Source organism: Micromys minutus (assembly GCF_963924665.1).
Source record: "Micromys minutus genome assembly, chromosome: 12".
Taxonomy (NCBI): domain Eukaryota; kingdom Metazoa; phylum Chordata; class Mammalia; order Rodentia; family Muridae; genus Micromys; species Micromys minutus.
In genome coordinates, this window is record NC_137981.1 from 9422769 (window position 1) to 9436819 (window position 14051).

General features: G+C 43.2%; 1 protein-coding gene across 1 annotated transcript in view; it reads right to left on the bottom strand.

Moving 5' to 3' along the window:
* The window catches only part of LOC308427799 (ubiquitin-conjugating enzyme E2 E2), a 242290-nt gene that overhangs the window by 40344 nt on the left and 187895 nt on the right, over nucleotides 1–14051 (bottom strand). The window contains exon 4 of the mRNA XM_080926017.1: nucleotides 12460–12592. Within this exon, the coding sequence (XP_080782143.1) occupies nucleotides 12460–12592 (133 nt within the window). The remainder of the gene's footprint in view (nucleotides 1–12459; nucleotides 12593–14051) is intronic.

The following is a 14051-nucleotide window of genomic DNA, read 5'->3' on the forward strand; positions in this document are numbered from 1 at the left end:
TCCTGTCATGGTAACGAGAGACTTGAGAATGAGCAGTTTATAAAGAGAGTTTGCCTTGTCTTGGTTCTGGGAGCCAGGAGATTGAAAGAGTGTGCCTGGTGACAGCCTTCCTGCTGATGGGCAGTCTTCCCAGTCTAAAGGTTCCATGGTAAGGCAGAACCTCTGAGCTCATGAGACTTTCTCCATCTTAACCATCCCCAAAGGTTCAGATACTACAGCTGGACCGAGCTCCTGCCCTCAGGAAACCTCGCTGTGGCAGTTACATTTCAGTATGAATTTTGGTGAGGATATTCAGACCACTTACACATCTGGATTGCTGAGCATTTTTCCAGTGGGAAGAGTCATGAAAACTATGGGCTGGGTGTGGAAAACAAAGCTGGATGAACAGTTACTGCAGGGATGGAAACAACACTGCCAGTAACCCACGATTCCTCAGGAGCTGTCTTCCTTGTGCCTCTTCCCTGTCATAACCAACCGAAAAGCCAGCCGCCATTCTGTTCCCTGCTCCTTGACTTGTAATAATCTCATGGCGTCTTTATTTGCATGTCATGCTTGTGAGGCCCACGTGTTGCAGATTCCCCCACATCTTTATTTCAGTCACATCCTGTTCACGGTGTGAGTGCAGCACTGCATCTTCCCGTGCTACTGTGGCTCTCTCCCCAGGCAAGTTTCTGCTCAAATAAAGCCAAGTATCGGCTGTGACATAGAGACGTGGAGGTGAAGACAAAGCTCGCACACTTACCCTGAGCTTGGAGAATTAGCATGTGCACTGAGCTTTCACGAGGTGACTTCAAACTCTGAAGCTATAAAAATGGTACTGTAACGTAAGCATGTTTATACTGTAGGGAATATCCATACAAGAAAATACTTTATTCCTGGGTTCTTATCTTGCTTTGCCAAGTTTTGCCAGTGTATTGAGGACCTAAACCTATCCTGAGAACTGCCAATTGTTTATAGTTTTGTCAGCAGATAGTCTCCATAAATATTGCCTAGATACTTTAAAGAAACCAAGAACATCAAATTTCTAATAAGATGGAAGTGAAGAAGCTCTCAAACTTCTTTAAAGTGGGTTAATTTCTTGTTGATACAGACAATAAGACTGTTGCCAGTCCTGGTAACACTAAATTCTAAACAGCTAAAGATGGACCGTATGGCTACTGATACTCTAAAGTGAAACAGTCTACGTTCTGCTCGGTCTTTTAAATGGCACAAGAGCACAGGACTTTGAAGAAAAGAAAGCTCATGTCTTCCATGTGTATCTGAGTCTCTGGGAAAAAGAGCGGAGTAGAGATAAGATGAGAGAAGACAGGGTGAGAAGTCAGAGACCATGCTGACAGAATATTTAAACATTATAAAATACAAGAAAACCCAGCATAGATAAAACAGATTTTAGAAAAGTTGAGAAATGACAAGGAAGAGGAATATTAATTCATTTATCAAACCTACTATCTGCAAGACAGACAGGTCTTTGTTCTCACTGAGTTGAGAGAGGGTAGAAAGAAAATGTAATGGGCTGTCTATTTGTGTAAAGTTCTCAGGAACACAGAGGAGAGAACCCTGAAGATGAGGCTGTTGAATGAACATGGATGGACGTGTGTTGGCAACATGTACGACTCAGAGGTCAGACAGATCAGCGGGGTGAGGCAGGTGGAAAGAGCGCACAGGGCCCTGTGGGCAGGAACTCTGGGTGTTCTTGTATGAGACGAAGGGGCTTGACAGACGGGTGACCTGGCCCTTCTTTCATGTTTACAATTATCTGTGACAGTCACAAGCGACTGGAGTGCACTGAAATTCTTTTCACAGCCTGTTGCCTACTGTCACCCCTGCTGTCTTGTGTTTGCTCATCTAGTCCACCTCCTGCCCCATGTCATTTTTGTACAGGCGGCCACAACTACTGTGTTCACGACTATGTTGGTCATGTGATAAGAACTGTCTATTTCTGTTATGAAAACACTAAGTCCAAGCTGGGTGTGGTGGGGTGTGGGGCAGTGGACTATGCTGGGAAATTAGGTGAGGTTGAGTGGGTTCAGAAACCTCAGGACTCCCAGACCTCAGGATGGTAGGCATTTCATCTATTCCTGCCAGGTCTCTCTCAAGTGACTCCAGCACACCAAGGAGAGCCCTGCAATACTCAGCAGGGGCAGTGTCCCAAAGCCCTGCAGCTCTCCACAGACTAGCAGTGGGGCACTCCAGAGATGGGGACAAGAGTATAAGGAGCTCAAGGCCATCCTCGGTGACACAGCAAGTTCAAGACTAGCTTGGGCTACATAAATCAAAGTACCAATAACTAAAAACAATAATCTGGGGGCTGGAGAGATGGCTCAGTGGTTGAGAGCACTGACTGTTCTTTCAGAGGACCTGAGTTCAATTCCCAGCAACCACATGGTGGCTCACAACCATCTGTAATGGGATCTGATGTCCTCTTCTGGTGTGTCTGAAGGTACTGTACTCATATAAATAAAATAATTAAATCTTTAAAAACAAAAAAAAAATCTACTAAACTGGAAAAATTGTATTGCGTACATTTATGTAATGAAGTGCGTTCTCAAAGGGCTCCCAGTAAGAATGCAATTATGAACACACATTCTTCCCTCCCTGTTGGAGTGGCTAATAGGGTTTGGCTGAGCGATGCTGCGACTGCTTAGTTTAATGACTGGGAGGGTAACCTAGTAATTACCCATCAGGAAGACTGCTATGATGACAAAGCACCGGTTCAAAAAATATTAAGCCAACATGACACAGACCCTCATGCGTGGGACAGCCTTCTGGACACTCAGTAAGAGAATATGGAAACCAGAACAAGGCAAGGATGTTAATAGTCCCATACGGTCCTTGGGCTGTTTAACAACAGTGCACACTTTACTTACAGGAAATGTTCACGAAGGAAAGGAAGTCTGAGTTCTGCTGCTTTCCACACAGCACAGGGAGAGGTAAAGGGAACGTCATGGAAAACCCTGCACACACAGATTCACAGTTTGGTAGATACCAAAATGAAAAGGCAAATCCGTACCTAACTCTTAGTTCTTCCCTAGAATAGAAGCCAAGCACATGTATCCCATTTGGCTCAGAAATGGGTGCTGGGGTGATTTGTGAGGTCAGCACTGTCGCCTGTAGGACCTCCTGGCTCAGACGGTTAAGATGCCAAGTAGGGACTCAGGACTAGAAACTAGGAGGCCAGAAGGTCCCGTCGCTGGGCTGCTACTTCCTAGCTATAAGACAGAACTGCAATTGCGTTCTATGTGTAAGACCAACCTTCCTGTGCTATCAGATCTGTGAAGCAGAAAGCCTGAGAAAGGTCAGTCATACAGTTTGTTCCTTTGCAGAGATCTACTCTGACAGCAGTATGTTACTTTTAGTCTCGTTTGTAGAAGGTATCAGCCTGATCCAGTTGTTCTGACTTTCATAACTTATTACAGTAAGGTATTCATTTTACTAAGGTATTTTAAGTAATGTTGTATAAGTCTGCCAACAATAATACTTCATATGAAAAATATCTTTCTAATCTCTAACTACCGATAACATGAAAAACAGAAAATGATACTTTCTTAGTTTTTCCAATAACCAGTGTTTTCCTTTGGGAAATTCATTCTAAGAATTTAGAGGTGCAAAAATTTTTTAGTTCGGGTCACCAACAGCATAATTAAATGGGTCAGATTCCTGAGTCTGAGCCTCAAATCCCTACTGACTTTCATGAATGCATCTTGAACACTCAGAACAAGTGCCAGTGCCCAGTGAACTCCCCAGAAGAAATCCCATCTTTTCACTGAGGTCAGAAACGAGAGTCCTACAGATGTCTCCAGTCAGGTGCCAGTTTTCAGGACTGCTGTTGAGAACAGTGTGCAGCCAGGTACGACACAGCTTGTTCAGTGCAGACTTGACATCTGAGGACACATCTGTCTTAAGGAGGCAAAAAGAAATGAACATTGGCACAGTGTGGGCAGGAACCAGAGAAGGGGCTCTGTGTGCTACCTCACAAGGGACACTGTCCCGCACATGGCTCTCATGTTCAAAACTCTTTGGTGTCCAAGTTCAGAACGGCCTATTTTGTAGCATCCTGATTGTGAACTCTACTCTCAAAGGGGCCTCCTCTTGCCTACTTCTGTAAGCTCAGCATCAGGATGGCTACATGCTAGGCATTTGTGGAAATAAAGATAAGGAAGACGTTGAACACTGCTCTTGTTTTGAGTCTCACAGCCTCGCTGCTTCTCTGGCCTTGGCATGGCTCCAACCCCAACATGTTCTCTTTGCCTCCACGTTCCTGGGCTGCACCACACTCACACAGAGTGAAGGTCTAGGGAGTAGTAGGGCTCAGGTATGTCTGATTTTTAAGTTAGCCTTTAAAAGGTATTTTAAAAAGCAAACAATCAGAAATCTGGGCAGGTCTCTGCTAACATGTGGAGACTGTCATAAAGAAGTGTCCGATGGCAGAATGGCTCTTCTCCAACGCCCTGGGCCTACCACCCACCATCATTTCATCCGGACTGTTTCTCTTTACTTCCTATGAGGCAAAGCCCATGTAATACCTGCACATGAACAGTTTATAAGCAACACTGCTTCCCGCTGTCCTCTCAGAGCTGCTTGAGCCAGACTCCAAAGGGCTGCCACCACATCAACAGAGCCAGCTCCAAATCTGAGATAGGACTAATCAAGGCACTGGGCTTGACAAGTAGTCCTAGAAATGAACTCAGCTTGCCCAGTCTCCAGGTGTGAGCCACACTAACACTGCACACAACCAAGCAAATGCCACGTTCTGTGGGGGGGGGGGGGGAGTGTTATCTTCCCTTACATGTACAGTACTGTTTCTTATCCCATTTCATAAGTGAACAGTAAAGAAGTTTTCACCTGAAGTTTACAGCCCATTAACACAGGGTCTGTTCCAAATCTTGATCTGGGCCCAGAGGCTGTTCTCTAAGGGTTTGAGAAATTTGAAGCTGCTTCAACTTAATTCTAGCGAAGGACTTTTTCTTTATAAGATGAGCTTTTTTGGTGTTATCTTACTGCCTTTGTTCTGTCATGCAGGGACAGTCATAAAACAACTGTTCCCGTGACTAAGGAGAAAGCACTGACTAGCTTGTGTGTGGAACACTGAAGACATCATGTAAACAGTTCCCTGAATGTCCCCAGTCGTGGGCTCACAGAACTTCCCTGTGCAAGAGTATCCTTTGCAGAGCTTAGCCCAGTTATGCTGGTAATTGTAACCGTCCATGCCGGGCCTCAGGGCTCAGAGGGGCTGGGTAGAAATGGCCTAAATATTTGACATTGTCTTAGGCAATAAGCATCTTGTAGGAGACTATATGTTCCCAAACTACAAACTGCAACATACTATAAAAAACTAGAAACACATATGGTCCTTCCAAGACATACTAATTCTATTTTTCTCTCAGCCAAGTGGCTAATGTCTTCTTATGATACAGGCATATTTAATTAGGTTTGTAATAACAAAGCTGCTATTCTTTGAACACACGGCATCAAGTCTTGGAGTGTTGGTCTTTTTCGGGGGTAGGTATAGTACACAGTTACTATGTGTGCAGTTTTAGAAGCATGAAGACAGTAGTACTTCTCTTCTGATACGGGATCTCACTACAGATAGCCCAGGCCAGCATCGAAGTCATGGTCCTCCTGACTCTTCGGAGTGCTGAGATGAGAGGTGCCCACCATGGATATACCTTCTTCTACTTAAACATTTCCCACTGTAAGTGACAGCATGACATTTCCTAGGGTTTGTCAAAAACACAAGCATAAACCTCTTGTCCCAAATCCTAGAGGATTACAGATCAGAACCAAGTATTGACCCACGGAATGAAAGCAGCACCCTGACCTGTCCGGATACTGAGAAGGAAAGAATAAAGTTCTAACATTAACCAAACATGAAGGTAGCCTATAAGACAGGAAATGATTTTCCTTTTAGCTTAGGGCTAGAAAATAATTCAGGAACCAGTACTCAGCATTCAACATACATTTAATTGCCTCAGTCTCTGAAAATCAGAAACATATTTGAGAAAAAACCCCATTCCTCCATATCCTCCCCTTTCTCTTTTTGAACATAGTCTTTCTATGTACACCAGGCTGTCCTGGGCCTTTCTATGTAGCCCTGGCTGTCTCAAGACTCAGCATGTAGGTTAGGCTGGGAGACCAGCAAGTCCTCTTAACCACTGACCCTTCTCTTCAGCATTCATTTCCCCATGCTTCTAAAAATGGGCTCTGGGGCAGAATTCAAGAGCAGGCATTCAAACTCCCCTTTAACCAGCCTTTCTTTAGATATTCAAACTCCCCTTTAACCAGCCTTTCTTTAGATATTCAAACTCCCCTTTAACCAGCCTTCCTTTGCCCAGTCAGCACTTCCACAGTCTGACATACTCAGGGAAACCAGAAGGTGGAACTCAAGGAGTGTTCCTTCTCTAAGGATTTAAGGAATTGATACTGGGAATGGAAAACCTAGTTTAGAACGGGTTGTGTTCCACTTCCTGTGTGCCACTTACCCCCAAAGGGCCTTGGTTCTCTTATCTACAAAGTGGCAAATGATCCACATTCTCTTTATGCAAGAGTTGTATGGGTTAAATGAATCCCACAAAGGTCTGATCTAGCGGACATTGCTTTGTCTGATAGAAATCCCGTTCTTAGAGGTTTCGGTGAGAACTGCGGGGAGGAAAAGACAATAAACCAAGAAGTACAGAGTGTGTGAGCAAGATATGCCAGAGCCAAAGCCAGCTCCGAAGGTCAGGGGAGCAAAGTTTCAGAACCTAGGGACACTTAGATTTTTCACATAAGAAACCCTCTTTGAGGTGGCATTTGAGTAGCAATGAAGGGGGAAATGGTGCAAGCCAGATCCAGTTCTGGGGGTATTCAGAAGCAGGAAGCAGGAAGCAGGAAGCACAAAGACAAATGCCTGTGGAAGAATCAAGGTGGAGGGGTCTGAGCAGAGGTGAGGACAGTGGCTTTGAACTGGAGATTCCTGTGATCACGGAACAAGCTGAAAGCCACTGAAGGGTTTTAGCAAAGCTTGGTACACAGAGACTTCCACCACTTGGTGGAGTTGTGCAGAGGCAAGCTTTGCAGAGGCAGGGACCGGATAAAAGGCTACAACAGACAAGGGGAGCAGTGGATGGCCTTTGAGCCACATTGTCACTAGGGAGAGGTCACTAGGGAGAGGCAATGGAGACTGTTAAGATTCATTACTGTCTTTGAGGACTGAGCCAAGATCTAGTCAGAACAGTCTGCCCGAGAGAGCAGGAATCGCTGTGAGCTTTTAGTCTGAGCCAGTAGGGAAGTGGTGTGGCCATTCCTGAGAAGGGAAAGATGGGGAGATTTGGTCTGCTGGAATGAGGTGAAGGTCAATAGTATTTCTTAAGATGCACTAATTTGTGAGGACCATTGGCATTCACATAGACATACCAAGTAGATAGTTCAATACACAGAAGAGACTGCATCCTGGCCAAACTAGAAAGAACATATGCTACTTCATAACAATCCTGTGTTCTTGATACAAGGCTGGAGTTCAGGGGTAGGCAGCTGGCTTTACACAGTTCTTTGTGAAAATTAAGGGCACACATGCACTCTTTTTCTTTGTGGGCAGTAATGGCAGGCTCATGACAATCATGTAGGCAGGGCGTGGTGATACAGATCCTTTCTCAGCTTTATTTAGAGAACTGTTGGGCTTCCAAATGTTGAATGTCACCATTTCTTACTGTAACTGATCACTTCCCTTTTTCAATGGGAGCCTTTACCTGTCCCTTAAGATAAAAACTAATAAGAACAAATATACATGTAAAATGATTTCTTTTGCTGTTGTAGCATAGTCAACATCTTTTCTTTTCAGATCACATTCCATTATTAAGTATCCAGGTTAGATCTGAAAAGGAAATTACTGACCATTGCTCCATTCAAAATAAGTTACACTCCAAGTTAATTCAGAAGTATTTTAAGATGTACTTGGGACCTTTTGTAATAAGAACTATCTTTAAAAGCTCTAATATTATTCTTTGAGACTTGATTGCATCCTAACATTTAGAGGGCGTGCATGAGAGTGTATGTACACTGAACATGACTGGAGGTCGAAGGACGACCTGCAAGGTTGGTTCTCTTGTCCTACTATGTGGGTCCCAGGAACTGAACTCAGTTTGTCACACTTGGTGGCAAGCACTTGTATCCACAGAGTCAGCTTACTGATATTTTTCTTAATTTTGCATATACAAATACTTCTGTGCATATATGTAATTTTAATATTATTTTAAAAACACCTTAGGTATACATTCTACCATCCCTTCCAGAGAATATCTGCTGGTAAATACTGTTACCTAAAATGGTGTTTTATATTAACAGGTGCAGGTATTGACAGCCTGTCTGTCATGTGCACAGGATGCTTGAGCAAGAAAAATAACAAACACACTTAATTGCCCATGTACCCGAAAGCTCACTCATCTTGAATAAAATTTCCAGATCCCCAGGGAAGGCAGAGAAAGCTGTGTGTTTCTATTTTACGGACAAACATCTGACCTGTTACCTAACCTCATCCTTTAATTAACATGTACGTCATTAAAATCTCTGCAAAACATCAGAAAGAATGTCATGATATTTTCAAACAGTCTTGTTTTATGTTTTTGTTTCCTTTTAAAAGAGAAAGTATATGTACAAGAATATAACAGAGTCTGTTCTACATTTTCTGCTGGTTTTATGTGAAGTGGGACTTTTAAGAGAAAGTACTTCATATTCTTTCCCCAAATGGATAACTAGAGAACAGGACATGAAAATTTGAACCACCGCACTCCCTGCTTGTGTTGAGTGCAGGTTAGAACACACAGGAGACTATCTTCACATTTCAGACTGTTAGAGATTAAAGAGTAGCAACATTCTGTTCCACAGTCATGAGATGACAGCCATGATGTAAACTTACAGGTTTCCTAGAGGGTAAATTTGTCAACCTTTACCAAAAACTCTGTAACTGTGCCAGCTAACCAAACATTTCATGTGACTAGAATACAAGAACACAAAGTACGTTAATTATCAGGTGGCACCGCTGTCCGAGCACAGGGGGGCAGTTCTATTTTGTCTGTTTGTCCAATGGAGCACAATGCGTGCTCTACGATTGTACTATAGTGACACGTTCACTGGACGTGTGTACCGATAACCATGAAGCCATGGGGTGTGAGGGACAGCTTTGGTCAAAGTCTGTACATGTGTGTCAGCATGATATATATCAATCTGGGCATACATGAAAAAAGATAAAAAACTCCAGATAGATGTATCAAAACTGTGTGAATAGTCTGGAGATTAAATTATATGTATATTTTTTTCCTTTTGCTTGCTACAATCGCACTTTATTCTGTAACAAATATGTAGAATGCTAACTTAAAATTTGAAAATATACAGGGTTTAAGAACAAAAATACATGCAATGTGACTAAGAAAATAAATTTCCAGCAAAATACAAAGCTATGTCTACTTCATAAATAAACAAATATCTGAATCCTAACACTGAAATATTACTCTGTACCGAAAAACAAGAAGTGGCTCTGAAAACCATTAGACACATCAGTTGACTCTACTTCCCTTTTTGGCCATACCGTATTCTTCCTAGACAGAGCCCACTCAACTTAACAAGCAACATACAGAGAGACAAGTGTGCTCGTGACCAACTGACTTGCTGTTCAAGCTGATGCGGTACCTCCAGACTCAGAGTCCCAGGGAAGACATGGTGCTGCAAACCCCTCCCTGACCTGCAGTTAGTGTGGGCCATGGTTCTTCCTGCAGGACTGAAGCAGAACTTGCCACAGCAATAACAAAAATGTATCCCGTTTGACTAATTTTGCTGGCACGGATAGCTGAGTAGATAATGCATTATATTTACTTATGTATCTCTGTTCTCATCAATAATTTTCCTAAGTGCTGCTTCAAGAAAATTTTTTTTCCAGATTGCAAAGAAAAAATGTCGTATCAAGCAGAAAAAGAACCCACAGTGATACAGCAGGGCACAGGACACAGATGACACAGAATGTGGCCACATGGGAAGCAGAGGTGGGCACAGTGTGGACACATGCTTTCAAGGTGAACAAAAGCCCCATCTCCACGGACTGCTTTCTCCTTTCTGCCTCTGAAACCCAGCTCTAGCTGGTAACTTAGAAAGGGACACTTGGCTTTTTCAAATTTCCTGTATGATTCTGGAAAATGAACACTGAAATTGTGATTCCACTTGCCAAAGCTCAATTTTCCCTTCCAGGCTGTCCAGCCCAATTCAGGCAGTGTGGTTGGGGGTAACTGTAACTCAGCTTTCTTTGGACACTTTGGACTAAGAGAAGCCAGTGTTATGGACGTGGTCTGTTTAAAAGTGGGTGAGGTTTTCTCATGAAGAACAATCACCTATATCCCTGCAGCGCACAGCTTCGTGTTTCTACCTCTGTCCCATTGGGCCGTCCGGGTTAGTGTCTGGCCTGGTCCACGCTGGAGACCTGGTACCTCTGAGGGCAGACAGCACATTCCTTTCATGCTCTGTTCTCAACAGTGAACCCTCCAGGCTGCCACAGAGAATATGGTCCGGAGAAGGCTGCTGTACTTCTGGGAAACCTTGCTAAGTTGAATGTGAGTCCCCTACAGAGGGCAGTAAGGCTAGGGCATGCCCCTTAGGACATCAGCAATGAAGAATGCTTGTGACCTGCCACCTCCACCATTCCAAAGGTCAACACACATTCCTATAGCGACAAGATAAATTAAAACACTCCTAAAAAACGTTTCATTAAAGAAACCCAGCTTCGTAGCCCATGAATTCTATTTATATGAATATAAAGGAGGTCTCACCTTTCTATCTTGATTGATCAGGACTACCCACCCCCATTCTCATACTTAGACATGGCAAACCCCATCTCTATAGTTTTCTTTGAATTTTATGCATATGGATATTTTGCCTGGACGCATGTCTGTGCACCACATGCAGGCAGCACCATGGAGCATAACAGAGCTGGATGCCCAGGGACTGAGTTGTAGACAACTGGTACCTCCCGTGGGTACTGGAAATTGAGCCTGGGCCCTCTGGAAGAGCAGGCTCTTAGCCACTGAGCCATCCCATCCCTCCAGCCTGACCCATCCTGCAGTTTTCCTGTATCCTCGCACCGTCTCAAGGCCTCTTCAAAGGAAACCCTTTTACCCGATATGGTACCTCTCACTTGCAGCTTTACTCAATTTAAAACTCATGGTCATGCAAGCCGTGGGTACACACCTGAGATGCCCACTCCACTAAACAGGTCACACCAGGCTCCTTCCAGATAGAAGCCTTGCTGTAGCCTCTCTCTTTTTCACACTGCACCCTAACTTGCAGAGGCTGCCAGAAAAGGCCCACATGCCCCTGCAGGTGGCTAACAGGCCATTCCAAAGTCAAGTGGAAGAATAAGTGGCTCCTGTCCACTCGGGAAGACAGTAGCATGAGTTTCTCTATGGCTCTGTTCTGAAAACCTTGGTCTAGGTGGCCGTGGCCAGCAGTCCTGTAGGCTTGCATAAGTACATTGTGTAATATGGTAAGGAACAAAGGTTTGGGGTTGACATCCTCAACGCAGATCTGGACAGCCTGATTGGTGAGTCCCCTGCACAGTGCAGACACGCTGCTGCAGCTGTTACATTTGTTGGCATCAAATGCTCTCTGGACATCAGTAAGAAAAGTGAGGTGGGAGAAGCACGGGAAGTGTGAAGACCGACCCATAACCCAGCCATGCTTGTGTCAGATGCACACAGACTCCCCTGGTGACTAACAGGCACAGCCAGTGAGCTCAGGGTCTTCCCTCTGCCAGAATGCAGCATAAGCTCTAACAGCCTGAGGCAGTACAGATGAACGAGAAGATATTCTAAAGTACACAACCTTATCTTAACACGAGAAAAGTCCTATGTTTTGACTACACTGTACTCTTGACTCGTGTTAGGCATGAAAGAAATTCTATTTTATTAATATGTTATATATACACACAAATTTTGGCATTAGGGATTAAACCCAGGATCTCACCAACAACTTATGATGCCAGTTCTCAATGTATTTCCAAATGAATTATCAAGATATCACTACAGTTTCTCTGGGCTTCAGGGGAGCAGCTGGACCATGGCGGCATAGCATCCGACAGGCTCTCTGTGAAGCTTCCTTTCCCCACAGTCTGGCTTTGTTGCCTGACCCTGGAGTAATTCCACTTCTCTATTTACACATACACAGCTAAAACATGGTATTTTCTATAATACTTTTCTGTACTATTAATCATAGAAAAGAGATAACGAGAAAAAGCAATGAAACCCGTGTAAAGTTAAGGTAAAGGAACAATGTTTACTTTCTCACATTTCTGTTTCCTTTTAAGCACAGTGGGTACGGGGAATCTGCCTACACCAACAGAGCAGATACACACACACACACACACACACACACACACACACACATGTTTAGCATGTACATATCACAACATAGATTGTTAAACATGGATGAATACATCATACTGACCTTAGGGGGTTTAAACGGATAGTCTGGTGAAAAGGTAATGTCAAGAAAGAACACCCCTCCTTCATAGACAGATCCTGGGGGTCCCAATATAGTTGACCTCCATTCATAAATGTTGTCTCCTTTGGGTCCAGCACTGAAATAAGACACACAAATGAGATGTACTTAGAAATTACATGAAGTTTGGAATTGAAAATATATATTTATGGTAGTAATTAACTGAGCCATTTTATAAAACAATAAAGTCAATACATTACTTTTATCTATCATATTGTTCCTGTGAACATCATTATTGTATGAATAAAACATGCTGGTATTATGTAATCCAGCAGAGCCAAAAGTTGTATTGCTCACATCCCAAACACTATGGAACATGTTTCCAAGGACACTAGCCTTGTATAAATATGAGATTATGTCTGAAGACCTGAAAAGGGTGACACAGCCCTGGGGGCAATGACAGAGAATGTCTAGTAAGAAAGGCTAATGCAGAATGGCCACCTAAACCCTCAAAGCACTGAGAGCATTGGTTCTTGACAGCTACCAGGAAACAGCCACCATTCAGAAGACCCTGTCAATCACCCTGTCAATCAGAGCCCCTTCCTCCTGCTACTCTAGCTCCTTGATAAGACATGTTGCTTCATGATTGTATTCTATAACTACGTCTCCGTTCCTCCCTAGAATAAAAATTCCTTGAGGATAGATTTTAGGTACTTACTACACAATGACAGACTAGTGACTGGGCAGGTTATATGACTGTGAATGACCAACATACACCTTTGTCTCCAGCAAATTCACTAAGGAATGTGAATGGCGTTACTTCATTCCAGCGAGCAGCAGTGCCACAGTATGAGTTTAATTTGGCTTTTGGTACTGAAGGCCTAGCTCACTGGTACAGGATTTGCTCAGTATACTTGATCATCAAAGCCACTGTTTCCCATGTCCATGAGAAGCAAGTGTGTGTGTGTGTGTGTGTGTGTGTGTGTGTGTGTGTGTGTGTGTAAGTAAACCCAAAATAACTGGAAAGGTTTCTTAGGGTTCTTTGGTTTTATCAGGTTATTATCCCCAGTGACAGTGCCATCATGTAATGGAGTAGACAACATCATGAAAGCTTGGGAAAGACTTTACTCAAAAGTCACTGCAACGAAATCGATCAGAACCAAGATAAAACTACACAGTGATAAAAGTTTTAAATGTAATTCTCCTCACTAAGCGATCAAAGTAGAAGAGAAAACGTTATTCTCACAGGGTACAGGAGGCTTCCTCCCCTTCTCTCTTCTCCCTTTCTCTCTCCACTCTCCTTGTTCTACAATCTCTTCCCTTCTCTTCCATGCAAAAGTAAAACCTTTACAGTTTGAGTGAGAGTTCATGTTTATAAACTGAGAAATAATATTTAGACCATGTAAACTGACCAAATCCTAGACCAAGTCATAAATTCATATCAATTAACAGGAAAAAGATGAATAATCCATTAGAAAAACATCAGCGGACATTTATAAAAGGTGGTAATCAAAAGTAAAATATTTAGTTTCATCAAAATCAACTGGGAAAATAACAATTCAATTGGTAAAAATGAATGCTTAACAGAAAAATGTAGT